Below are 26,784 nucleotides of genomic sequence, written 5' to 3'. Positions count from 1 at the left end.
AAGCTGTTGCTGTGACCAGACAACATGCGGTCTAAGGAACTCTCAATTGAGGTGAAGCAGAACATCCTGAGGTTGAAAAAAAAGAAAAAATCCATCAGAGAGATAGCAGACATGCTTGGAGTAGCAAAATCAACAGTCGGGTACATTCTGAGAAAAAAGGAATTGACTGGTGAGCTTGGGAACTCAAAATGGCCTGGGCGTCCACGGATGACAACAGTGGTGGATGATCGCCGCATACTTTCTTTGGTGAAGAAGAACCCGTTCACAACATCAACTGAAGTCCAGAACACTCTCAGTAAAGTAGGTGTATCTGTCTCTAAGTCAACAGTAAAGAGAAGACTCCATGAAAGTAAATACAAAGGGTTCACATCTAGATGCAAACCATTCATCAATTCCAAAAATAGACAGGCCAGAGTTAAATTTGCTGAAAAACACCTTAGGAAGCCAGCTCAGTTCTGGAAAAGTATTCTATGGACAGATGAGACAAAGATCAACCTGTACCAGAATGATGGGAAGAAAAAAGTTTGGAGAAGAAAGGGAACGGCACATGATCCAAGGCACACCACATCCTCTGTAAAACATGGTGGAGGCAACGTGATGGCATGGGCATGCATGGCTTTCAATGGCACTGGGTCACTTGTGTTTATTGATGATATAACAGCAGACAAGAGTAGCCGGATGAATTCTGAAGTGTACCGGGATATACTTTCAGCCCAGATTCAGCCAAATGCCGCAAAGTTGATCGGACGGCGCTTTATAGTACAGATGGACAATGACCCCAAGCATACAGCCAAAGCTACCCAGGAGTTCATGAGTGCAAAAAAGTGGAACATTCTGCAATGGCCAAGTCAATCACCAGATCTTAACCCAATTGAGCATGCATTTCACTTGCTCAAATCCAGACTTAAGACGGAAAGACCCACAAACAAGCAAGACCTGAAGGCTGCGGCTGTAAAGGCCTGGCAAAGCATTAGGAAGGAGGAAACCCAGCGTTTGGTAATGTACATGGGTTCCAGACTTAAGGCAGTGATTGCCTCCAAAGGATTCGCAACAAAATATTGAAAATAAAAATATTTTGTTTGGGTTCGGTTTATTTGTCCAATTACTTTTGACCTCCTAAAATGTGGAGTGTTTGTAAAGAAATGTGTACAATTCCTACAATTTCTATCAGATATTTTTGTTCAAACCTTCAAATTAAACGTTACAATCTGCACTTGAATTCTGTTGTAGAGATTTCATTTCAAATCCAATGTGGTGGCATGCAGAGCCCAACTCGCGAAAATTGTGTCACTGTCCAATGTGTGTGTGTGTGTATATATATATATATATATATATATATATATATAATTGCCTTATACTGTCTGTCTGTCTTGCTCCAAAATTGTGTCCTTACGGTGACACAAAGCGGATTGGCCGTTGGGCTCGCCATGGCCCCGCCCCCCCGCACGGATTGGCCGCTCGCCTCGGCTCCGCCCCCCCACGGATTGGTCGCTCGCCTCGACCTGGCCCCGCCCTCCGCATGGATTGGCCGCTCGCCCCGGCCCTCCGCACGCATCGCCAGACATAACCTTTCGCTGCTGGGATCGTGACGGAGCCGGTGAACGCTGGTAAACATTATACACATCGGGTAACTAAGGTCCCTTAGTTACCCGATGTGTATCATAGTTACCAGTGTACACCGGCTCCGTCACGATCCCAGCAGCGAAAGGTTATGTCTGGCGATGCGTGACATAACTACTCCTCCTATTATAGTCCTCCTATTATACTCCTCTCTGAGTATAATAGGAGAACTATTATAGCATGGGGAATGGAGCACGATGGGGTGCGCAGCATGGGGGATGTAGCACGATGGGGGGTGCGCAGCATGGGGGATGGAGCATGATGGGGAGTGCGCAGCATGGAGGATGGAGCACGATGGGGAGTGCGCAGCATGGAGGATGGAGCACGATGGGGAGTGCGCAGCATGGAGGATGGAGCACGATGGGGAGTGCGCAGCATGGGGGATGGAGCATGATGGGGAGTGCGCAGCATGGGGGATGGAGCACGATGAGGAGTGCGCAGCATGGGGGATGGAGCACGATGGGTGGTGCGCAGCATCGGGGATGGAGCACGATGGGGAATGCGCAGCATAGGGGATGGAGCACGATGGGGGGTGGGCAGCATGGGGGATGGAGCACGATGGGGGGTGCGCAGCATGGGGGATGGGGCACGATGGGGGGGTGCGCAGCATGGGGGATGGAGCACGATGGGAAGTGCACACCTCCCCCCAACACACACACACACAACACACCACACACACACTGGGAACCACAAACACCGCCATACACAGACACCCACACACACAGACAACGCCACACACACAACACCCAACACAAACACCGCGGCATACATAAATATACGCACATACCGCACAACACACACATTGCACAAAACATACCTCCCCCCAAAACACACCACACCCACACAAACCGCGCAACACACACACAAATAAACCAAACCCAAAAAAAAATTTTTATTTTCAATATTTTGTTGCGAATCCTTTGGAGGCAATCACTGCCTTAAGTCTGGAACCCATGGACATCACCAAACGCTGGGTTTCCTCCTTCTTAATGCTTTGCCAGGCCTTTACAGCCGCAGCCTTCAGGTCTTGCTTGTTTGTGGGTCTTTCTGTCTTAAGTCTGGATTTGAGCAAGTGAAATGCATGCTCAATTGGGTTAAGATCTGGTGATTGACTTGGCCATTGCAGAATGTTCTACTTTTTTGCACTCATGAACTCCTGGGTAGCTTTGGCTGTATGCTTGGGGTCATTGTCCATCTGTACTATGAAGCGCCATCCGATCAACTTTGCGGCATTTGGCTGAATCTGGGCTGAAAGTATATCCCGGTACACTTCAGAATTCATCCGGCTACTCTTGTCTGCTGTTATGTCATCAATAAACACAAGTGACCAAGTGCCATTGAAAGCCATGCATGCCCATGCCATCACGTTGCCTCCGCCATGTTTTACAGAGGATGTGGTGTGCCTTGGATCATGTGCCGTTCCCTTTCTTCTCCAAACTTTTTTCTTCCCATCATTCTGGTACAGGTTGATCTTGGTCTCATCTGTCCATAGAATACTTTTCCAGAACTGAGCTGGCTTCATGAGGTGTTTTTCAGCAAATTTAACTCTGGCCTGTCTATTTTTGGAATTGATGAATGGTTTGCATCTAGATGTGAACCCTTTGTATTTACTTTCATGGAGTCTTCTCTTTACTGTTGACTTAGAGACAGATACACCTACTTCACTGAGAGTGTTCTGGACTTCAGTTGATGTTGTGAATGGGTTCTTCTTCACCAAAGAAAGTATGCGGCGATCATCCACCACTGTTGTCATCCGTGGACGCCCAGGCCATTTTGAGTTCCCAAGCTCACCAGTCAATTCCTTTTTTCTCAGAATGTACCCGACTGTTGATTTTGCTACTCCAAGCATGTCTGCTATCTCTCTGATGGATTTTTTCTTTTTTTTCAGCCTCAGGATGTTCTGCTTCACCTCAATTGAGAGTTCCTTAGACCGCATGTTGTCTGGTCACAGCAACAGCTTCCAAATGCAAAACCACACACCTGTAATCAACCCCAGACCTTTTAACTACTTCATTGATTACAGGTTAACGAGGGAGACGCCTTCAGAGTTAATTGCAGCCCTTAGAGTCCCTTGTCCAATTACTTTTGGTCCCTTGAAAAAGAGGAGGCTATGCATTACAGAGCTATGATTCCTAAACCCTTTCTCCGATTTGGATGTGAAAACTCTCATATTGCAGCTGGAAGTGTGCACTTTCAGCCCATATTATATATATATAATTGTATTTCTGAACATGTTTTTGTAAACAGCTAAAATAACAAAACTTGTGTCACTGTCCAAATATTTCTGGACCTAACTGTATATATACACATATATATAATATATATACATACATATACACACATTATTTATATATATATATTTATATAATTATATATATTCCTTAAAAAGACTGATACACAATTAGTATTAATGTTGCATTTTATTAGACCCTAACCTATTTTATTGAATTATATTAGTTATTACATATCATGTGGACTTTCCATGCCATCCCTCAGTGCCAGACTTTTAATTTTTTGCCATCTTTTGCCCAGACCACCCATATGATTTTTCTCTTAAAACAACATTATTTAATAGTAGCTGCAAGACACATATGTTTGAGAGTTTTCCGTTTCCCTTCCTTATCTTGTAACGTACCAGGCTTTGCTGAGCCGTTAATTAAGAAGAGGCCCGCAGCCACTCGCACATCCCCGAGACTGACTACAAAGGAAGCCTCACATCTGGTAGCATAGCTTGTCACAAAGGCTCCGAGAATCCCAGAAGAGCTACCATCTCATTTGAACTCGTAGCATTTTAAAATGAAATCAAGACGTTAAATAAATGATTAAGAACCCGCTTCATTAAAGGAATAAATCTTGTTTTTCAGTGTTGGTGGCCTTATACTAGACACAACTGTATCCGATCCAAATTTGGCTGGGATTGTTGTCTACACACCGGTAATAAACGGTACGATTGCAATTTACTACTCTTTATTGCCAATATATTTTTCTTCCATTCCACCAGTATGATTGCTAAAATAATATGTTGCTGTGTGTATAAATTGCATGTAGGTATATGAAGTGGTCCCCGCTTACCACTTATGTGTTTATTTAAGTACCAGTAATACAGTATACGCCTGTGAAAGAACTCAATGTCTCAAAGAGCTACCACAAATAATTTACAAGCCTCTCACCCGCACGCATAAAGATAACATTTATGTCACAGCTGGGGAGGGAATTTTCATAACCATCAGCTCCTTATATCGCACTGTGATTATTGTGCCGTAAAAAGCAATCAGACTGAAAAAAGCCCTTACAGTCTGCACAGTGTTTTATAAAGGGCTGGCTAACTGGATTCCTCACCCACAAGCCGAACTGTAATTTCAGAGAAAGTCATTCCGACCGATATTGTGCAAGCACATACTCATGTTTTATTCTGTCTAGTAGAAATCTACATATGTATGATTCTTCTTTTCCAAAGTCTAGGTTGTCTAACGGTATACTAAGCTTTTATCACCCATATACTTTATACAAATTGTGCAATGTGTGAATGAATGTACAGGGAGGGCTCAAGGCTTTTACTTCTGCTGGGTGCGTAGATGGCAGAGACATTACGAAAAAGGAGACCGGCAATAGGCTCTTTGTTGCTAAAGGGTGATCATCTCATCTTAATTTCGAAACATTGAAAAATTTTTGTAAAAACAAGCAATTTTGCAACGTACCTTTTCTTAAAGGGGTTGTACGGTCCGTAGTGAAAAGTCTGCAATCACTCTGTGTGCTACTGTGTGACTGCAGACTTGTGAATCCTCCCAGTGCACACACTGTGTGCGGTAAGGATTTGTCAGTGTCTGCACTAAAAACGGCAGTCAAGCATGCTCCCGGGCAGAATTCGACTAGTTAGCACAGCCTCACTTAATACAAGGCGGGTTCTGGCCGGAATATGCATATTGCATTCTTGACCACGATTCGCGGTGCAGACCACATCTCCTGGGCTGGGGACGAAGTAAAAAAAAAAACTACAGCCATTACAGCACGGGATCGCAAACAATTCTTTCTTTGAGATAAAACAGGTTTTTTTTTTTTAATACAGATTGGAAAATGCTTTACCTCACAAAAAGAATCATCTGTGATCCCGTCTATATTCTCTGTTTTGCTTCCTCCCCTGCCCAGGACCTGTGGTATGGTCAGACCATGTCCCTGTACAGTCAGACACGGCCATTACACAGCACATAGCAGGGGCACATATATAAGATTATTTCAGCACAGGAACATTTTTTTTTTTTTTAAACAAATCCAATTGTGGAAATTATTATTCCAAGATCTATCAGTTAAAATGAACTTTGTTTTGGGGGGGAAACCCTTTTTAAGTTTATTCCTCCCAATAGCCTTAGAACCTTGGACATAGAGACGCGGCTGGCATTGCTATAGTCACTCCTCAGTACATAGTGAGCATCTGCTGTAACCACACCCCGGCAGTGACTGACAGCCAGCTCTACAGTGCATCAGTGCAGAGCCAGCTATCAGTCAGTGCTGGGGCGTGGTTACAATCGCAGCCCAAACCTAGGATAAGAGCAAAATGAGCAAATACCGAGCAATAAATGAATAAATAGTAATAGTACATGTAAATAACATAGGGTGCTGTGCTGACACAATGTGGATCAAAAGAGAATAAAAGGAATCATCGTGACAAGGTGTTCAATCAGGATGGACCCTAAGGGGTACTTTACACGCTGCGATATCGTTACCGATATCGCTAGCGTGCGTACCCGCCCCCATCGTTTGTGCGTCACGGGCATATCGTTGCCCGTGGCGCACAACATCGTGCGGACCCGTCACACATACTTACCTGCATAGCGACGTCGCTGTGACTGGCAAACCGCCTCCTTTCTAAGGGGGCGGTTCGTTTGGTGTCACAGCAACGTCACTAAGCGGCCGCCCAATCAAAGCGAAGGGGCGGAGATGAGCGGGACGAACATCCCGCCCACCTCCTTCCTTCCTCATTGCTGGCGGGACGCAGGTAAGGAGAGGGTCCTCGTTCCTGCGGTGTCACACGTAGTGATGTGTGCTGCCGCAGGAACGACGAACAACATCGTTACTGCAGCAGCAACGATAATTGAGATTAGGGGGGGGATGTCACCGATTTAGCGATTTTGAACGTTTTTGCAACGATTCAAAATCTTTTATAGGTGTCACACGCAACGACATCGCTAACGCGGCCGAATATGCGTCACAAAATCCGTGACCCCAACAACATCACTTTAGCGTGTCGACATCGTGTAGCGTGTAAAGCCACCTTATCCCTTGTAGTTCACCTTGCTATTTCAGCAGGCCTCAAAATAAATGCAGGCAGAACAGGACCCAGAGCTTACTGATTGGCACCTGCCTGTGGAAAGCTATATAGAGAAGATGCACATCCCAAAAAGGGAGAGCCATTCCCCCCCCCTGTATGTACAAGGTTCAACAAACTAAAGAAAGATCAAAGAAATGAGCCGGAGTACATGTTGGTATAAGTGCAACGTGTAATTAATGAGTGGTGACTAGGTGGCTCTTGAAGGACTTGTACTCAATCTCCAGTGCTCAAATGCATCCAAAGTAAAGACTCAACAGCGAAAGAGCGAGATCTCAGGAGCAGTTCGGGCAATGTTCTACCGTCTTTAGGAAGTCAATCATGTCACACTATAGGTGATTACAGCCCAGACTGCTTAACTATTCACTACTGTCCAGACAGTTTATATAACAGCATGCCCGTAACGCTGAAGACATGCTGAATAATGTGCTGGTTTAGTGCCAAGTGACCGTTTCCCTTCATTTATGTGATTTCAAAGGTCTAGAAATAGTTTATCTTTAAATAGATACATTTACCAAGGGTCATTCCACTATATGCAGTTGTATCTGTCTGGAGCAATTCTTGGGCCATCCACATTTGATCTTCAAGTAAATATTTGAAAGTAAATCTGAGACACAAGAAGCAAATGTCAGGACATCAAAGCAGATTTGCATCTGTTCTGGTCACTTATGTCATACTGAAATGTTTGACTTTCAACCAACCTCTTGAGTTGTTCTTGGGACGACGCTATAAAATGCTTATAGTATTAAATACAAGGACTCCTCCATCTTTGGGTTTTATATAGTATAGAGAAAAATGACACTTTTTGGAGGGGAAGGGGGTATAAGGTCCATTCTACGTCTCCTATCTAAATATGGGGAAGCAATATTGTGAAGTTTGGTACAGCAAAAAGATACTTCACTAGATTGACTGATGTCAAATACAGTGTAGAACAGGGGTTCACAACCTGTAGCTTGGGATCCACATGTGGCTCGTGGGCCCACTATGTGTGGCTTGCAACTGTTTGCCAACTTGATGCATAAGCACCTGGTCTAACAAACAGCTTTAAAGGGTAAGTCTCCATATGGTGACTTTTGTGAGTAGCTCCACATAGTATAGCAGATCTAGCTAGGGGTAGGCTAGGATACCCTGGATCTTGGTATACTATCTCAGTGTGATTCCTGTGGAGAAGCTTTGGTTGTCATCATACCGATAATGGGTGGTCTGGGTGTCACTATTATGAGGGGTGGAAGCTGGATGTGTCTCGCGACTCTTTATCAGAGCTGAATGTGGCTCTCAAGGTCATAAAGGTTAGGGACCTCTGGTGTAGAACATCAGCAGCATATACAACTGTCACCCTTCTGTCCATATACAGATGGAGTAGAGCTGAATATTGTATATAATTGCTTCTTATTTGCTCAGTGTTCCTACTTCATAACTCCATCAATCTCCACTGTACTATGTTGCCATTTGTTGCTTTTTTTTTTTCTCACCTATAGGCCCCTTTCACACGTCAGTGATTCTGGTACGTTTGTGCTTTTTTTTTTTTTTTTTTTTAAACGTACCAGAATCACTGACATACGCAGACCCATTATAATGAATGGGTCTGCTCACACGTCAGTGATTTTTCACTGCACCTGTCTCCGTGCGGCGTACCCGCGTGTCCGTTATTGCCGCACGGAGACATGTCCATTTTTTTCTGGCATCACTGATGTCCCACGGACCACGCAGTGGTGTGATCCGTGAGACACGTGCCAGAAAAAAACGTGCTTTTAAAATAAAAATCATATTTACTCACCCGGCTCCAACGATGTCCTCTGCAGCCCGTGCAGCCTGCTGCTTCTAAGCCGGCTCATTACTGTCACGCATATTAATGATGCACGACACAGCCGACCCGGAAGCAGCTGCTGTGGGGGTCAGCGCCGGCCGGATGCTGCCCCGCGGGAGCGATCAGCACCATGGAGAGCGGGAGCGCGCACAGGTGAGTTAATCTCTAAGTGCAATCACGGGCCACGGAGAACGGAGCCCGGATTGCACTTAGACAACCCACGTGTGCCGTGATTCACGGCACACGGAGGGACATGTGCGTGTTTTACACGCCAGTGAAAAACGTCACTGTTTTTCACTGACGTGTGAAACGGGCCATACAAAGTTGATAGTGGGATCACCAAAGATCATTACAAATAAGGGGCAGTAACACTAGTATTATAGTGAATTCTATGAATTACAGTATTAGGCACGGCTGCTCGGAGAGATGCCCTGATGTGCCTGCGTATCAGTACAGGGGTTTTTTTTTGCCAATTGACAGGAGTCTTTAAGGATGGACCTCCACCAATCAAGTGTTGATGACCTATGTGAAAAATAAGCCAGGAATTTTAATGTGTTGAAGAAAGCCTTTACAGGGTTAATCCAATTGTGCTCAATCACTGTCCAGATGTCCAATAATAGCAGAAGGTTAGGCTAGTTTCATACATCCGGCTTTTCTCCAGATTGCCGGATCCGGCACACTCCAGTACAGTGTATATAGTACAATGGCATCGCCACAACTTCCGGGTCACATGCTCCGGTCACATGACAGCATGTCACTGGAGCTTGTCGCGCTACCACTGTACTGTATACACTGTACTGCAGTGTGCCGGATCCGGCAATCTGGAGAAAAGCCGGATGTGTGAAACGGCCCTTAGGGCAACAAGCCATTGATTAACAGTACCCCCAACGCCAGTCCTCAAGAGCCACCTGTGCAGGTAATTAAATTATCACATGTGCAATACAAAGGAAATCTCAAAAACATGCACTGCTGGTGGCTCCTGAGGACTGGAGTTGGGGAGCCCTGCCTTAAGCAGAGAAAAAAGTGTGGGCAAGTATATAACACTTAGGGGCTGATTAATCAAACCATTTTTTGCTAGAATTCTGGTGTAAAACTGTTTTGAAATACATGCAGATTGTTTGCCGTTTGCAGCTGTGAAAAAATGTTTCAACCCGTTTACACCAACCTTGGCCAGTTCTGGTAATTCTGAAAAGATAGCCTATTTTGATTGCAAGTGTGCATAGTCCATTATAGCTGACAAATTCCCCATAACTTACAACACAAATGTAGTGAAAAATACAAAAGAAATGTAGTTCAGTCTCTGATCGACTATATACAAAATGGCATAAAACAGAACCATAAATATTTAAAGGGAATCTGCCAGCAGTATTTTGCTATGTAATGTGAGTCATGGTATAGCGGCAGTAAACCTGATTCCAGTGATGTCACTTACTAGGCTGTATATTGTTATTTCAATAAAACTAGTGTTTTATCAGCAGGAGATTATCACTAGAGGACTAGCTGCCTCGTGGCACCTAACTGCTCTGTGTATCTTCTCCCCCAACATTGATTAACAGCAGCTTTCTGTCAATATACAGTGTACACAGAAAGCTGCCGATCAGGGTTATACAGATCTCAGCATTGAGAAAACTATGTATCTGCAGCAGATAAACTGTGATTTTATCACAACTGCAGCACTCAGTAAATTAAGTTAGACATCGCTGGAATCTGGGCCTCTGCCCCTACATCATGCTGTCCACAGATAGGGTAGAAAAAAACGTGTCCAATTTCCTTTAGATGAATAAAATTATTAAATTATTTAATATTATATAATATTATTAAAATAAAAAATATTGTGACATGATTAAAATAATAATGTGTAAACTTTCAAAGGATTGCATATTTTGCATAGCAAAAATTTTTTTGGAGTGGAGGGAAGGCTATGTGTTCAGTGTATATACATTACCTGGTGGAATCCAAATACACCTGCCTAATCAATGAATTGCAGAAACATTGAACCCCACAATATCAAATGTACAAGTAGAATTACATGATATAAACAGTAGACTTCACAGTATATACTTCATATCACAATATATATATAAAACCCCCAGCTGCATCAAAAGATGAAGTGCTAGATGCATAGTATGTGCCAATAAGGTAAAGTATTGTCAAGCAGAAGAATGAGTCGCACAGACCCAAAACCTCTTAAGGCCCTGTGCGCACTTACCGGTTTTTGCTGCGGATTTCCTGCGGTTTTGCTGCATGTTTCGCTGCATGTTATGTTCATAACATCTCTGCAGTGATTCACCAGCAAATCCTATGGGGAAAAAAAATGCTGTGCGCACTAGGCGGAATTTGACAGCTGCATGTTTTGCTGCGGGATTCCCGCAGCAAAAACAATTGCATGTCACTTCTTTTCTGCACGTCGCTGCGGGATTTCACTGCATTGACTGTAATGGAATCGTGAAATCCCGCAGGGAATAACGCAGGCAGCCAATTCTGTGCGGTTCATTGGGTTTTCCTGCGTTATTCCCTGCGGTGTTTCGCGTTTTCGGGACATAATGTTCATCACTGCCTGCGTCTTGCATTATGACAGGAAGAGGAAGCGGAGCAGAGAGTAAACACACACATCACAGACATATAGTAAACACACATATCACACTCACACGCAGACATATAGAATACAAATGGAAATCAAACATACATATAAAAAAAAGAAAAACGTGGCCTCTGCCGTATTTTTACCGTCCAGCCAGGTAAACACACATCGGCGGCCCGGTATTCTCAGGCGAGGGCCAGTGTTAATGCCCCCCCTCCCGCAGCCGAGAATATCAGCCCGCAGCTGCCCCGGGACTGTCTCATCCATTATGCGACAGTACTGGAGTGTCCCCGGCTCTTCCAGATCGCCGTGATGCAGTGGCAATCCAGGTAATAAGGAGTTAAATGGCATCGGATCGCTGCCATTTAAGTCCAGGCTTAATCATGGCAGCGTCTATGAGACAGGTTTCATGATTAACCTGTAAGTAAAGTAAATAAATATACACACCGAAAAATCCTTTATTTTAAATAAAAGACAAAAAAAGCCCCCCTTTTCACCCCTTTATTAACCCCTCCCAACACACAGCTCCAGCGTAATCCACGCAGGTCCCACGACGCTTGCATCCAGCCACGACTGACACGGTACTGAATGCAGCCTCGTAACGAGACTACAGAGGTAACCACAGGTCATTTCTCTCACGGTCAGTAATGTGAACACACTACCGACCGTGAGAACTGCAGTGTCCTCACAGGGACTCGATTGATTGATAGAGGACAGATCAATCTATTGATTATCTATCCATCCCTCTATCTATCCCTCTATCTATCTATCTATCTATCCATCCTTCTATCTATCTATCCCTCTATCTATTTATCCATTATTTATCTATCTATTTATCCATTAACTATCTATTTCTCTATCTATATCAGAAGGAAATTACCTTTTTTTTTTTTTTCTTCAAAGTGCTTTATTGCATTAAAACACATGTACCAATCCGCCGAAAAACCGCACCGAAACCACAATAAAACGCATGCGGATTTTGGTGCATTTTTTTTGCGGTTTTTCCCCGCGGGTGTGGTAATCTTTCAGTGCCTGCGGAATTTTCTTAAGAAAATTCCGTTTTTCCAGTGTGCACAGGGCCTTAAATGCATAAACAAAATAACATAATGTACCGTATATAAATACTGAGCCCAGGTGCAGAGTGTACGTAACTCGCGTTTTGCTAGACGCTTTGTCAAGGGAATGGGTTCTTCTTGTTGTTATGCATGGCAGCTGAAAAACGAGCACACCTCTTAATGAATTTTGCTCATCTGACTCAAGCACACTGAGAAAGAAACAGATTTGAGTAAATGGGACCCTAACTTCATTGAATTGTACTAAAGATACCAAACTAGTTGTGTTTGCATCCATTAAACTATCACTCAATTAGCTCTTTAGCAGTTATCATTTATAATAAATAAAGGCATTCAGTCCTCAGAAATTATCCTGGCCATGCATGTATTATTAGATTGTCTCTACAGGTAAAATGCTGCCACTGATGCAATGAGGCAATACACCAGACAGTACAGTGATGTCTGTGGCCTCTAGTCTAGCTGCTGCACTGTTCCCCGGAGCCATGGCAGACTGCCAGCCTTCTTATTTAGGCTACTCATCATCGAGACCCAGCATTGGCAGATGACCTATATGAAAAAGGATAAAAAGCTTAGGATGACAACAACCGAGGAAAAGGATGCTTTTAGCATCAAAAGGAGGGCACCCGCTATCATCTGTACACACATAACAGGATGCTGTGCTCGGAGGATTAAAGGGAAGACGTTTCAAATATTGTTTGAAGCTCGCAGGGTTCTTTCATAACCTACCACTGGTATTTCCAATAAAACGCACACGATGTGGGTAGAAATGAACAAAAAAAACAGTTGTTCATTAATTTGTGCTGGCCACAATGGGAAAAGCACAACAGGCTAATGCCCCTATAATGCCGTAATATCATGAGCCGCGGCAGAATGTTTCAGCGTAATTGTGTCTGTTCTCATCATTATAGTGTGCCAGGCTCTGGTTTATGTAATGCCACGCTTTTCCACACAGCTCATGCTGCACACTATGGCAGATTGAATGTGTTCTCTATATTACAGCCTCTGATGTATAATGCGGCATTACAAGGAATAAAAACAGACGGGTTATTTTATGCAAGTGTCAGCGTTGAACTGCTACACATAGATATCTTACCTGTTTTTATGGGCTGGTAAATGAGATGCACAAGTTGGGAAATGCTGAGGATATTGCAGATACTTTGTTTGCATGGCGCCTTCTTTATGCTTGGCCTTGGACTCACTCTAAAAATAATTTCACAGAAGGCAAACTCCCTCAGACACGTCCACTTTGTCCACTGACTCGCCCCCCTTACTATGTCCAGTACACTCGACACATATGTGGGGGTATCTGTTCTGTCACTATTCAGTCCTGTTTCTGGCTTTCAGTTTTGTAAAATGTTCACCTCTGTACACTTGATCTTGCTAAAAGCCCTCTAGCAGTTCCATGCCGCAGGCTGGGGACCCCCTATCTGTGGCTCTTGGACCCATGATGTGTGTCTTGTTGACCTCTGCCAATTTGGGGCAATAGCATGAGGTCCAGTAATCCTATAAAGAACTGCTCATCAGATGATTACTTTTGTGAGTGGTCCGTGCAGAAAAGCAAATCTTGTTACGCATGTACTGGCCTAGGTTGAAGAGGTAAATTAAGTATAGTAAACTGGGCTGGAGTTTCAAAAAAAGAAGGATCAAAATTGTTGGGCGAATCATCAATAATCTTAGATACGCAGACGATACAACATTGATGGCATCAAGCATAGATGGAATGAAGGACTTATTACTGAGTGCAAAGATTGAAAGCTAAAACATGGGACTCCTACTTCAATACAAAGAATCGGCTATTGACTTCTGCCAGGTATGACCATGACAGCTTTGAGATGGATGGCGAGTAACTGGAAGTTGTCAAGGACTAGAGTTGAGCAAAGGACTAGAGATAAGCAAACCTGATATTCGTTTTTTTTGAGTCAAAAACCAACTTTTTTTAAAAAAAAAAAAGAGTTTGGGTGCTTTACGTATCCTGACCATTGGCGCTAGTATCGCTGTGCTCAGGTACGCTCAGCCCGGTGTAAGCCGCTTGCAGTGTTTGAACAGCTTGCACGAGGGGTAACAACAGTGTGATCGGATCTAGTGTGCAATAAAAGAAAAATAAAATTCCCACCTCTGGAAGTCTTCTGCTGCTTATGGATGGCCGTACGTGGGCAGAGGCTTGAACTGCCGATCAATGACTTCCATTGGGGTTTGGGCCAAGTCCAAACCAGTGGAGGTGCAGTTTGGCTGCAGCTGCCGAAACAACTTTCACAGTTTTGCTCATCTCTATTAGGAACTTTAACCTACTCAGAGCAATGATCACTCAAGTTACATCGATGACATTGGATTGCAATAGGAGAATAGCTATGGACAAATCAACAATGAAGTCGCTGGACAAGGTCATCAAATTGAGGAACATTTGATGCGAGAATACCAAATGGTGGAAAATTGGCAATCCTTGGATTTAAATGTACTTCCTTAGTGTGAATTCTATGGAGAAGCTTTGACTGTCATTATTGATAATAGAAGCTTTGGGCATCCCTACTGTGGGGGGGGGTTGTCAGCATCTGAATAACACTACTCGGGGGCTCTGGACGTTGCTCACAAACCTCTCTGAGCTGATAGCTCTAAAGGGTAAGAGAGGTTGGGGACCAGTGCTTTACAGTAATCTAATTGTACAGTCGTGATCAATATTGTTATAGTTTAGCTTTGTTTTTTTGGGGGTATTTTGTATTCCAATTGTTAGAAAATGTGATTGGTATTTAAAATCTGTTCACTATGCTGATTATATTTTGTTTCATCTGTGTAGGTATTGGAGGAAATTTGGTAGCCATACAGGCCAGCAGAATTTCCACTTATTTGCATTTACACAACATTCCTGGAGAGCTACCTGATGAGGCCACGGGCTGTTTCCACCCCTGCAGGACTTTTTGTGGTACAGGTAAATCGACCATATGTTTTCTAAACCAGACAACTCTTTAAAAATAACAGATTTAGCCATTTTGAATTAATTCAGTGGTTCTTTAATGGTCCCTTTTTTGTATCTAGATTAAACAGAACCTATTACAAAGTCAAAACTGGTCAGTGTTTGCTGTTATTTTATTCCTGCTGCTCCCCTGAGTTCTCCAATTTTTTTTTTATGTTTTTTTTTTTTTTTTTAGGGGTTTTCACAAAGGGGACGTGGTGCACAGGACTCTCAGTAGCATATCCTTGGGTTGCTCTGCATTATTACATTGTGAGCAACACCCTCTTGAAAAAGACCATGAAAATTGGCACTAAATTAAAAGGTCCATGTCTCGGGAACCGTATGGCATGGCGGGTTTAAAAAAGTAAAGAAATTGAATACTCAGTGGAGCAGTGGGAATACGTTAAGAGAATAATCTTTTGACCTGGTGACTGGTCTTCTTTAAATTAAAGATTGTCTATTTGTTTGCAGGATGTGGAACATCTGTACATTTCACAGAGAGCATACTGATTTTAGGGGGCAATATGTAATGTATCATTTACCCTATCGATGGTATGGCAGAGGAATGAAACACTTGCTGCCAGGTGTCCCCTTTCTATCCTTTGATCTATGTAGTGTTGAAGTCCATCCATAGTCCTCTTTCTTTTAAATTTGACTTGAGGATAGACTTGCTCAACCGCCTTAGGTGTGAGGATGCTCAGAAGAAAAAAATTGTATCGATATCCTCACGCACCCATCGCCAGACCAACCAAAGTTTTATACAGTCCTTAACCTATGAAGTCATCACTCCACATTGGACTCTTTAATTTGATTGCATGGTGTTCGTCTTTAGAGACACCTTGATAAAGGCTAATTACTGGAGAAACGTTGGTGTTGAATTCTCTAAATGTACATGGGTCACAAGATAAAGGCATAATTAAGCAAGAATACAGGAATCCTTTCATTTATATTTTATAGTGTGCCAGAGATACTTCAACACTTGAGTACATCTTTCATTTAGTTCACCCATGCTCTTATAGTCAGTATATGCAGGTTGATTCTTAGGGGTACTTTGCACACTACGACATCGCAAGCCGATGGTAGTGATGCCGAGCGCGATAGTCCCCGCCCCCGTCGCAGCTGCGATATCTTGTGATAGCTGCCATAGCGAAAATTATCGCTACGGCAGCTTAACATGCACTTACCTGCCCTGCGACGTCGCTCTGGCCAGCGAACTGCCTCCTTCCTAAGGGGGCGGGTAGTGCGGCGTCACACGGCAGGCGGCCAATAGAAGCAGGGGGGCGGAGATGAGCGAGACGTAATCATCCCGCCCACCTCCTTCCTTCCTCATTGCAGCCGGGACGTAGGTAGGTGATGATCCTCGCTCCTGCGGCTTCATACACAGCGATGTGTGCTGCCGCAGGAACGAGGAACATCATCGTAACATCGGTCCTTCCGAAATTATGGAAATGACTGACGCTACACCGATCATACGATTTCGTCGCTTTTGCGCTCGTTAATCGTAGTAAAAAGGATTCACATACTCTGATGTCGATAGCGACGCCGGATGTGCGTCACTTTCGATTTGACCCCACCGACATCGCACCTGCGATGTCGTAGTGTGCAAAGTACCCCTTAGAGTCATTCCCATCTTCTGTGGTTCCGTGCAGCTTGGGATGCTCTTGGGTAATGGCGCTCTTCCTAACCTTCAGTACATTCCTAATGATCATGGTTACCCTGGCACTGATTAGGTGAAGTATCTGCCAGTTACATAGTGCCATGAGAGATGCATTACCAGAGGTTGGCAATTACTGACACAAGACACTCCAAAAAGCTGTTTTATCACGGCATAATGATTGATCAAGTGAACGCTAAAAATAAATTATTGAGCAGGATTTCATTACGCTAATGACTTCATGACCCGCAGACCCATAAATGCAATTCGTTTTCTTTTACAGGGGTGAATAAGAAATCGGCTCAAGTTCTTCTCTCCCTTGTTATCCCCGGACACTTAATTTTTTTATACACCATTCATTTAATGAAAAGCGGCCACACATCCCTGACGCCTATCTTTATAATGGTTTATTTATTGGCAGCCCTTCTACAGGTAGGAGCTATAACATTGTAATGATTTGACAGTAAAGTGTCTTGAATCTTCGGTTTACTTCAATCCTGCAGAAAGCGTATTTGCATCTGTCATTCCCACCCTAGTTCTACATCACATTGTCTAATTTTTCATTGAAGGTTATGCCAAGAGCTCCCGTAAATTGCAATAACAGATGTAGGTTGTTAACGCATCAGGGTAACTACAAAATTTCTAATTTGCAGTTGACTCTGAGCTATGTGGTGGTAACCAGCTGCTACGTTGCTATGAGCCTCTTGATGTTCCCCCTAGCAGAGAGGATTGAGCCAATGGAATATCAATGGCCGACACTTTTATTCGAGAAAATATGTGAAGGAAGGCATGCACTCTGTGGATTAGTCTATACACAGGAAAGGGCGATGGCTGAAACACCAATCGAATAATCCTACAATGTGGATGACTTGTATGATACTTGAATACATTTATTTGTTTCTACCTAAAGGTCCACAGATAATATTCCATCGTTTGTATTCCATACAAAAAAAAAGTCCAAAAATCATAAATACGAGAAGTAGAGAAGGGGATAAGTCACAGAGAGAAAAAAATTACATTGGAACAAGTATACAGTGGATATAAATAGTCTACTCACGCCTGTTAGATGCCAGGTTTTTGTCATGTAGAAAAAAAATCACAACAAGAGTTCATTCAAAAGTTTTCCCACTTTTTAATGTCACCTAGAATCTGTACAATTTTTTAATTGAAAAATAATCTGAAATCTTTTCACGTGGGAAAACAAATAATGAAGTAAAATAATGTGGTTGCATAAATATGCACACCCATAAAATAATACTTTGTTGAAGTGCCCTTTGAATTTATTACAGCCTTTAGACTTTTTGGATTGGAGTCTATCAGCATGGTACATCTTGCTTTAGAAATCTTTACCCACTCTTCCTTTCAGTAGTGCTGGAAATCTGTTAGATTATGAGGATGTCTCCTCTTCAGGCCAACCCACAGAATTTCAATAGAATTCGGGTCTATCCTCCGGCTGGACCACTTCAAAACCTTGATCTTTTTCTGCAGAAGACATTCTTTCATTAGTTTTGAAATATGCTTAGTTTCTTTGTCATCTTGAAAGGTGAAATTCTTCTTTCTCTTCAGCTTTTTAGTAAAGACCTGCAGCAAATTGACTTGTATTAACTATCTGACTATTTATATGACTGAAGCCCTATGTCCAGCTGCAAAAAACAGCCCTAAGTATAAAGCTCCCTCCACCATGTTCACTGTGGGCATGGTGCTATATTGGTGATGTGCAGTGTTGTCTTTGTGCCAAATATACCTTTTGGAAGACTTGTAGATTTTAGCAAAACATAGCCAGGCTTGGGTTTGTTTCTTTATAGGAAAAAGCTTCCATCTAGAAATTTCTGCAGAGCCTTTAATGTTATGTCTTTTGCAGCTTCCTGGATTAATTATGCAACACCCAGTTCTAGGTAATGTGTTGTTGTGCTAAATTTAAGCCACCTCTTAATGACCGTCTTCACAGTGTTCCATGGCATAGCTAATGCCTTGGAAAAAAATTTGTTTCCTTCTCCTGACTGTTAAATGAGATTCCTTTGCTGTGTTGTAAGCTGTTTACAGACCATGGCTTTTGTTGTAAAATGCCACTACAAAATGTCAGAAAAACCCTAATAGAACACATAAACTTTACATAGAGTTAATCAGAATCACTGTAAACTATGGCAGTTGTTCTCTGACTACTATTTTTCATAAGTGTAAATGTGATTGGCTAATTATGAACACATACACTTCCCCAATTATAAGAGGGTGTTCATACTTTTGCAACAATATAATTCTAGTTTTAATTTCATTTTCTTCCTCAACTTTATTTATTTCTCAATGGATTTGTACAGTTAATAGGTGACATCTAAAACAATTCTTCTTGGTATGATTTTTTTTTTATGAGAAAAATCTCTGTGTAGAGATATGTAGACTTTTTCTATACGCTGTATATACCAATTATATACAGGAACAACAAATTAAAAATGGCTTGCTGCTGTGAATAATGTGTATGTATACTTACCCCAATGTAATATTGTACCATTTCATTCCCCTCTCTTCTATATACTCCACCACTATTGTGTTTGCTTTTTGTGTCTGTCTATAAATTGTTTTAAAAAAACAACATGGCTTAAATGTTAAAATATGATCTGTTGACTTTTTGGCCATGTGCACACAGTGCGTTTTGTTTTTTTTTAATGCATTTTTGATGCGTTTTTTTGGTGCAGTTTTATTGCAGAATTGCATGCTTATCCTTATGCCAGCAAAGTGAATGAGAATTCGGAAGTGTTGTGTGCATGTTGCTTAGTTTGTCAATTTTTAGTGTGTTTTTCAACCCTTTCATCCATTAACTTCATTATGAAAAACGCATGGAAAAAACGCACCGTATTTTGGGTGCGTTTTTCTACCAGAAAATGCAGATTTGGTGCAGAAAATTTCAGCACCAGATACTTAGCGTGCACACAACCTTTTGCTGGAACAAATAGATCCTTTTATTTGAGGCAGAGATAAGCCGCTGCCAGAAGAGTCTAAAGGTACCGTCACACTTAGCGACGCTCCACCGATCCCAGCTGCGATCTGACCTGGCAGGGATCGCTGGAGCATCGCTACATGGTCGATGGTGAGCTGTCAAACAGGCAGATCTCCACAGCGATCAGAGATCAGCCACCAGCGACCTGTGTAACGACGCTGTGGTTGGTAACCATAGTACACATCGGGTTACTAAGCAAAGCGCTTTGCTTATAGTTACCCGATGTGTGCGGGGTGCAGGGAGCCGGCTTCTAGAAGCTGCGGACGCTGGTAACCAAGGTAAATATCGGGTAACCAAGCAAAGCGCTTTGCTTGGTTACTCGATGTGTACCTTGGTCACCAGCGTCCGTAGAAGAAGGCTCCCTGCACATTCAGATGGTTGCTCTCTCGCTGTCACACACAGCGATGTGTGCTTCACAGCGGGAGAGCAATGTCCAAAAAATGGTCCAGAACATTCAGCAACGACCGGCGACCTCACAGCAGGGGCCAGGTTGTTGCTGGATGTCACACACAGCGACATCGCTAGCAAGATCGCTGTTGCGTCACAAAACCGTGACTCAGCAGCGATGTCGCTAGCGATGTCGCTTAGTGAGACGTGGCCTTAACAGCAGCCCTCTCATAGAGAACACAGGATCACTCTACCAAGATGAATGGTCCTCTATACCAAGGAGCCCGGAGAGACCGCTGTCTAAATTTTATAGCGGCATCCACGAATGTCTTCAGTCTTTTACATTGAAAGGTTAAGCACAAGCTTACAATTGATACTTAAAAATTTAAGTGGAAAAAACTGTAACTTTTTAATAACAAACAACAATAAAATAAAGGTAGTATATACAGAAAAATAATTAATATTTATTTATTAACTTTCCAGGAGAGAAACAAGGTATTTGTAAGCCAAAACCAGGAGTGGATAATCAATACACAAGTGGTGACGTGTTTATATTATACGTGTCTTCTTATTGCTCCACTCCTGATTTTGGCTTACAAATACTGAATATGTGATCGTGACCTAACCAGTATAGTTTTATGTAAAAAAAACCAAAACCCTATAAAGCCATATTGAGGAGAAAAAAAAGTACCATAATTAAATTGCTTTACATAACACATGCAGATTCACTTGACTAGTCATCTGGGAATAGTCAGAACAGGCTGTAATCATGTCCATTAGGGTGCGATTGAGAAAAGGGTCCTACATCATCAGATTAGTGCTTATGAACTATATTACAGCTTCCCTTTAAAAGGACCTTTCCCCACTTTTTGTGTAAGGGTATGTTCACACAGGGCATCTTTTGATGTGTTTTTGGTGTGTTTTTGAGGTCACAAAGATGCACCAACTTGCATGCATTTCCTTCCTCCAGCAAAATCTATGAGATTTCTATATTGCTGTCCACATTGGGCATGTTTTGTTGGCTGCATTTTTGAAGATGCACCAAGATGCAGCATGTCAATTCTTTTTGTGTTTTTCCAGCGTTTTTGAGCACTTGCAGTCAATAGATTTGAGTTAAACGCATTGAGCAAAACGCAAAATAAAGTGTTTTTTACGCTGTGGTAAAAAAAATAAAAAAGCCGCGTGTGAACATAGCCTTAAGCTGTCTACCTCATGATAAACTGACTGAAGAGTGAAGAGCTTAATATAACAAAGATTTCATTTTTTTTAATTTATTCTCTCCATTTAGGAAATATTTGCTTGTATAGTTGAGGGCTCCTATTATGCTAATTTCTCCTTCAATCAAGAGAGTGTTAACAGAGATTCTATTCTTGGGGAGAATACTGGTCCCCTTCTTGTATTAATATGCCTGATCCTTGTCCCCTCCTTCTAATAATTATATTTATCCACTTATATAGCGCTATTAATTCCATAGTGTTTTACATACATCATCATCACTGTCCTCATTGGGGCTCACAATCTAAATTCCCTATCTGTATGTCTTTGGAGTGTGGGAGGAAACCAGAGTACCCGGCGGAAACCCACGCAAACACGGGGGAACATACAAACTGCAAGACTGTAGTACTAACCACTGAGCCACTGTGTAGCAACGTGTCCCATCTTGCCCTCATCTTGTAGTAATGTGCCCCATCCTGGTCACCTTTTTGTAGTAATGTGCCCCACATTGGTCCCCCTCTTGTAGTAATGTGCCTTAACCTTGCCCCACCTTCTAGTAACAGAGCCTCACCATCCTGGACCCCTTCTTGTAGTAATATCCCCGTCCTGTAGTTATGTCCCCCTGAAGTGCCATTCTTCACATATGCATTAAAAAAAAAGCGATTTGTCTCACCTGTCTTCTCATGCACATTCAACTGAAATGTATTGCTGAGCCGAAACAAGCTCTCTGCACCACCATACCAATGTCAGCCGCTAACTAATCAGAGGCGAACAGCTGACATTGGCATGGCAGTGACGTCATATACCACTGCGCCAGCATGCCAACATAAGCTGCTAGTCACTGATTGGACGATTTGTTGTCATTGGTATTGTGGAGCAAAGAGCTGGTCTTTGCTCGGCAATACATGTTAATTAACTGTGAGTCCAAGGATGAACATTCAACTGAAATAAAGTACTGACATCGGCGAGCCCCTGGCCTTGGGCCGTGATCATCAAGGGGGGTCTATGGTGCATGCGGGTCGCAATCGTTAAGGGGTCTATGGTGCCTGTGGGCTGCTTAAAGCACCCTCAGGGGCCTTTGAGACCACTGGTCTAATGGGCATGGGCATCATTAATATGGAAAACACTAACACAGAAAAATCCAATACCTACAGATGTAGCCATTCTTACAAGATCTCTCGATCTAAGAAAGATAATTTTACAGGGAAAAATGTAATTGAACATTTTAAAGGGAATCCGTCAGCATGGTTTTCCTATGTAATCTAAGGACAGCATGAGGTTGGGGCAGATATATTGATTTAAGGAAATTGTCACTTACTAGGCTGTGTGCTGTTGTGTCAAAACAATGAGTGTTTTATTAGCAAGAGATTACTGCCCGGACTAGGGCCCACATGAGACTTGGTCCAACCACATCCCCAACACTGATTAGCAGCTTAAAGTCAATATACAGTGTACACAAAAAGCTTTTGTGTGTGGGGGGTTAGCTTTCTGAGCTCTGTTATATCCAAAAACTCTGATTGTTTCACAACTGCCACAACCAGTAAACTAAGTGATACATCACAATATGTTATTAGAGAAATATGCTTCTTTCTCAATTTATGAGCCACTTTCTTTCTTGAGCATATTCAATCTGGGAAAATAACAAAAAAAAAACAGCTCAAAATCATCTTGGTAAAACGAAGATAGTTTACCGGCACAGTGAGGTGTGATGTTACATAGTCTATTGAAGACTTTGGAGAGGAAGGACGAGAGAGGAGCAGAGTCAGACATGAGCACAAAAACACATGCTGGTGCTGGAATAACAGCTACACTGCTTAGTGCTGTGTAGTATCATCCATACCTTTGCTACTTCTATCTTGTGCCATTGAGAAGTAAGAACAGGAATCCCTCTTTCTGTGTGTGTAAATGCACATTACATACACATTACATATTCATACAATTTCGCTGATATCAGCAGGTAGATGTCCATACATTTTGTGATATGTACTGTGATGTGGAAAAAATATTGAAGACGCTTACTAAAATATTTGTAATACTTCGTACAAAACCCTTTGTTGGTGATGATGGCTTCCAGACGGCTCTTGTATGGAGAAACTAGTTGCATGCATTGCTCACTTGTGATTTTGGTCCATTCTTCCACACAAACACTCTTCAAATCCTGAAGTTCTGTGGCCATGTTTTATGAACTCCGAGCTTTTCGTTCCTTCCATAAATATTCTATTGGATTCAGGTCAGGTAATTGGCCCTTCTAGCAGTTTTATATTCTTGCTCTGAAACCAATTGAGAGTTTCCTTGGCTGTGTGTTTTGAATCATTGTCTTGCAGAAATTTCCATCCTCGTTTCATCTACATCATCCTGGTAGATGGCAGGAAATTTGTATTAAGAATGTACATTTGTCCTTTCAACCGTCCTTCAATTATATGAAGTCTGCCAGTGTTGTATGCTGAAATACAGGCCTACACCATGATATTGCCTCCTCCAAACTTCACTGCTGGTATGGTGTTGTTGGGGTGATGCACAGTGCCTTTTGACCTCCAAACATAGTGTGTATTACGGCATCCAAAGAGTAAATTTTGGTCTCAGCTAACCAGACAATGTCCCATTATTTCACAGACTTGTCTCAATGTTGTTGGACAATCTTTAAAAATGCTTGAACGTGCTTTTTGTTCAGCAATGGAGTGTTCCGAGGTGAAGGTGCATACACGTTATGGAGGTTGAGTGCATTACTTATTGTTTTCTTTGAAACAAATGTACCTGCTGATTAAAGGTCTTTCTGTAGCTCTCCTCATGTGGATCTTCGATCTTAGACATCTACTCTGATAATTCTTTTCACTCCTCTGTCTTAAATCTTGCAGGGCTCTGAAAAGCTAAAATATATAAACATGAAATATAGGAATTTCATTACTGCTATTAGAAAAAATGAGATACTTGTACACAAATTGGCCAGTTTGTGTAAGCCTGACAGCCAACGACAAGGTGTACCTCTCTTTGTTGGGACCCTATCCTAATACGCTTCTATCTAGGTTAAAAACCTACAAGTAAGGGGCAGGTAGGATCCAGCTAAATTAAAACGCTCTGGCTGAAGGGGGGAGTGCTCAGTCAAAAAGGAATGGAATAATACTGATATAAAAAAAAAATTAGATTTGAAATCTTGCAAGAAGCATCTGGTCATTGCTGGTTTATGATGAAATTATGTTCTTTCCCGTTCCTGATTAAGGCCTCAACAGTGCTCACTAGAAGCTTCAGTAATTTAGAAATTCTGTAACAAATACAATCTGTATGTTTCACAACAATAAAGTTGGGAAGGTCATGAGACAGCTCACTGGTATTACCCATCATCAGATGTTTCTTGTGAGGTACCTTGGTAATGAGACACTTTTGTTTTTATATAAGGCTATCAGTTGATTCAGCTGATATTATTTTTCATTAAGTGGAAGTATTGCTTTCTAGTTACTGATAGATTTCAGCTGGTTTCATGATTTTTCATGACTTTTTGCACCTCTCATGTGTTCAATACTTTTTTCCCAGTATCATTTCTCATTATTATACATAACTTAATTTATGGACCACTATGGTTTGATTCATTTACCTATGTGGATTGAATTGTTTGTTACCGACATCTGGTGAGAAATTCTTGTCAATAGCACCTTTAGAAATATATTTAATTAGAAAATACCAGGGCTGTGGAGTCGGAGTTGGAGTCGTGGAGTCTGAGTCGGAGCTCATTTTGGTGGAGTCGGTATAAAATGCACCGACTCCGACTCCTAAAATATATATAATAAATTGGGGACAGTAGTGTAATGCAGAGTGTGCTGAATATTTTACTAAATAATATTTAGTATAATGCTTATATTAAAGTGAAAAATGTATTGTAGTACAATGTGAACGTCAGACATTTAATTATTTTTATGATACAATAATCAAGATATTTAGATAGAACATAAAATATATTTATTGGAATACAACTTTAGAACACAAAAAACTAATAAATTGTAAATATGTAATACAATATGTAATATATATACACACACACAAGATATATATGTAATCTACTGTATATTACATAGTGTACTACATATTTACAATTTATTACAGTTTGTGTTCTAAAGTTGTATTCCAATAAATATATTTTATGTTCTATCCAAATATCTTGATTATTGTATCATAAAAATGATTAAATATCTGATGTTCACATTGTACTACAATAAATGTTTCACTTAACTATAAGCAATATATGTAGGAGTCGGAGTCAGTGCAAGAGAAATTGAGGAGTCTGAGTCGAAGGTTTGGTTTACCGACTCCACAGCCCTGGAAAATACAGCCGGTGAAATAAGTATTGAACACTTAAAAAAAAAAATGTATCACTAGATTATTTATAACCCACAATGCCATTTGTTGGGAGAAAAGCATTCAGCACTTTCAATAAATGTTGTTATGGTATCTGCCATTCCTACCTCTTCTTGTAGGGCATTCCACAGTCTAAAGGCCCTGTCACACACAGAGATAAATCTGCGGCAGATCTGTGGTTGCAGTGAAATTGTGGACAATCAGTGCCAGGTTTGTGGCCGTGTACAAATGGAACAATATGTCCATGATTTCACTGCAACCACAGATCTGCCAAAGATTTATCTCTGTGTGTGACGAGTCTTTAACTGCAAAGAATCCTTTCATATCTAGTTGCCGGAATTGCTTTTGCTTTATGTTTATTGATCCTTTATAAGGTTTTTGGAAGGAATAAGTCATGTGCTAGTCCTTTATATTGACCACACATGTAGTTATACATATAAATGAGATTTTTTTTTTTTTTTTGAGACATCTTTTTTTCTTTTAAGCTACAAGCCCAACGTTTCCAACCTCTCATCATAGGAGGGGCTTTCCATCCCACGTAATGATTTAATTGACTGCCTTTGAACTACCTTAACACCCTAAGAATACATTGATAAAAACGATCTGAGTGCAGCATTGATAAAATCTGCATTCACACCTCCGGTCCAGACACATTTTACATTTTTTTTGCATTAGACAAAAACCAAATTATCGCTAGCGAGGCGTTCGGCTGGAGGGGATATTAAAGCCAGTGAGCCCATTCATGTCAGCAGTAAGAGAAGCATTAAATTCTGCGGTGGTTTTCAGCTAGAAAAGGGAGTAGTTTCCCTGCTATAGAGGCTGGAGATGTAACACTTGG

The 26,784-nt window shown here is 41.8% G+C and overlaps 1 protein-coding gene across 1 annotated transcript in view; it reads left to right on the top strand.

Annotated features, from left to right (window-relative positions):
* The window catches only part of SLC41A2 (solute carrier family 41 member 2), a 121,207-nt gene that overhangs the window by 81,457 nt on the left and 12,966 nt on the right, over positions 1-26,784 (top strand). The window contains exons 8-10 of the mRNA XM_075344735.1: positions 4,485-4,564; positions 15,196-15,327; positions 17,289-17,437. Coding sequence (XP_075200850.1) covers positions 4,485-4,564; positions 15,196-15,327; positions 17,289-17,437 — 361 coding nt within the window. The remainder of the gene's footprint in view (positions 1-4,484; positions 4,565-15,195; positions 15,328-17,288; positions 17,438-26,784) is intronic.

The sequence above is a fragment of the Anomaloglossus baeobatrachus genome, chromosome 4 (genome assembly GCF_048569485.1).
Source record: "Anomaloglossus baeobatrachus isolate aAnoBae1 chromosome 4, aAnoBae1.hap1, whole genome shotgun sequence".
In the NCBI taxonomy this organism is placed as follows: domain Eukaryota; kingdom Metazoa; phylum Chordata; class Amphibia; order Anura; family Aromobatidae; genus Anomaloglossus; species Anomaloglossus baeobatrachus.
This window is presented reverse-complemented; position numbering and strand designations above follow the sequence as displayed.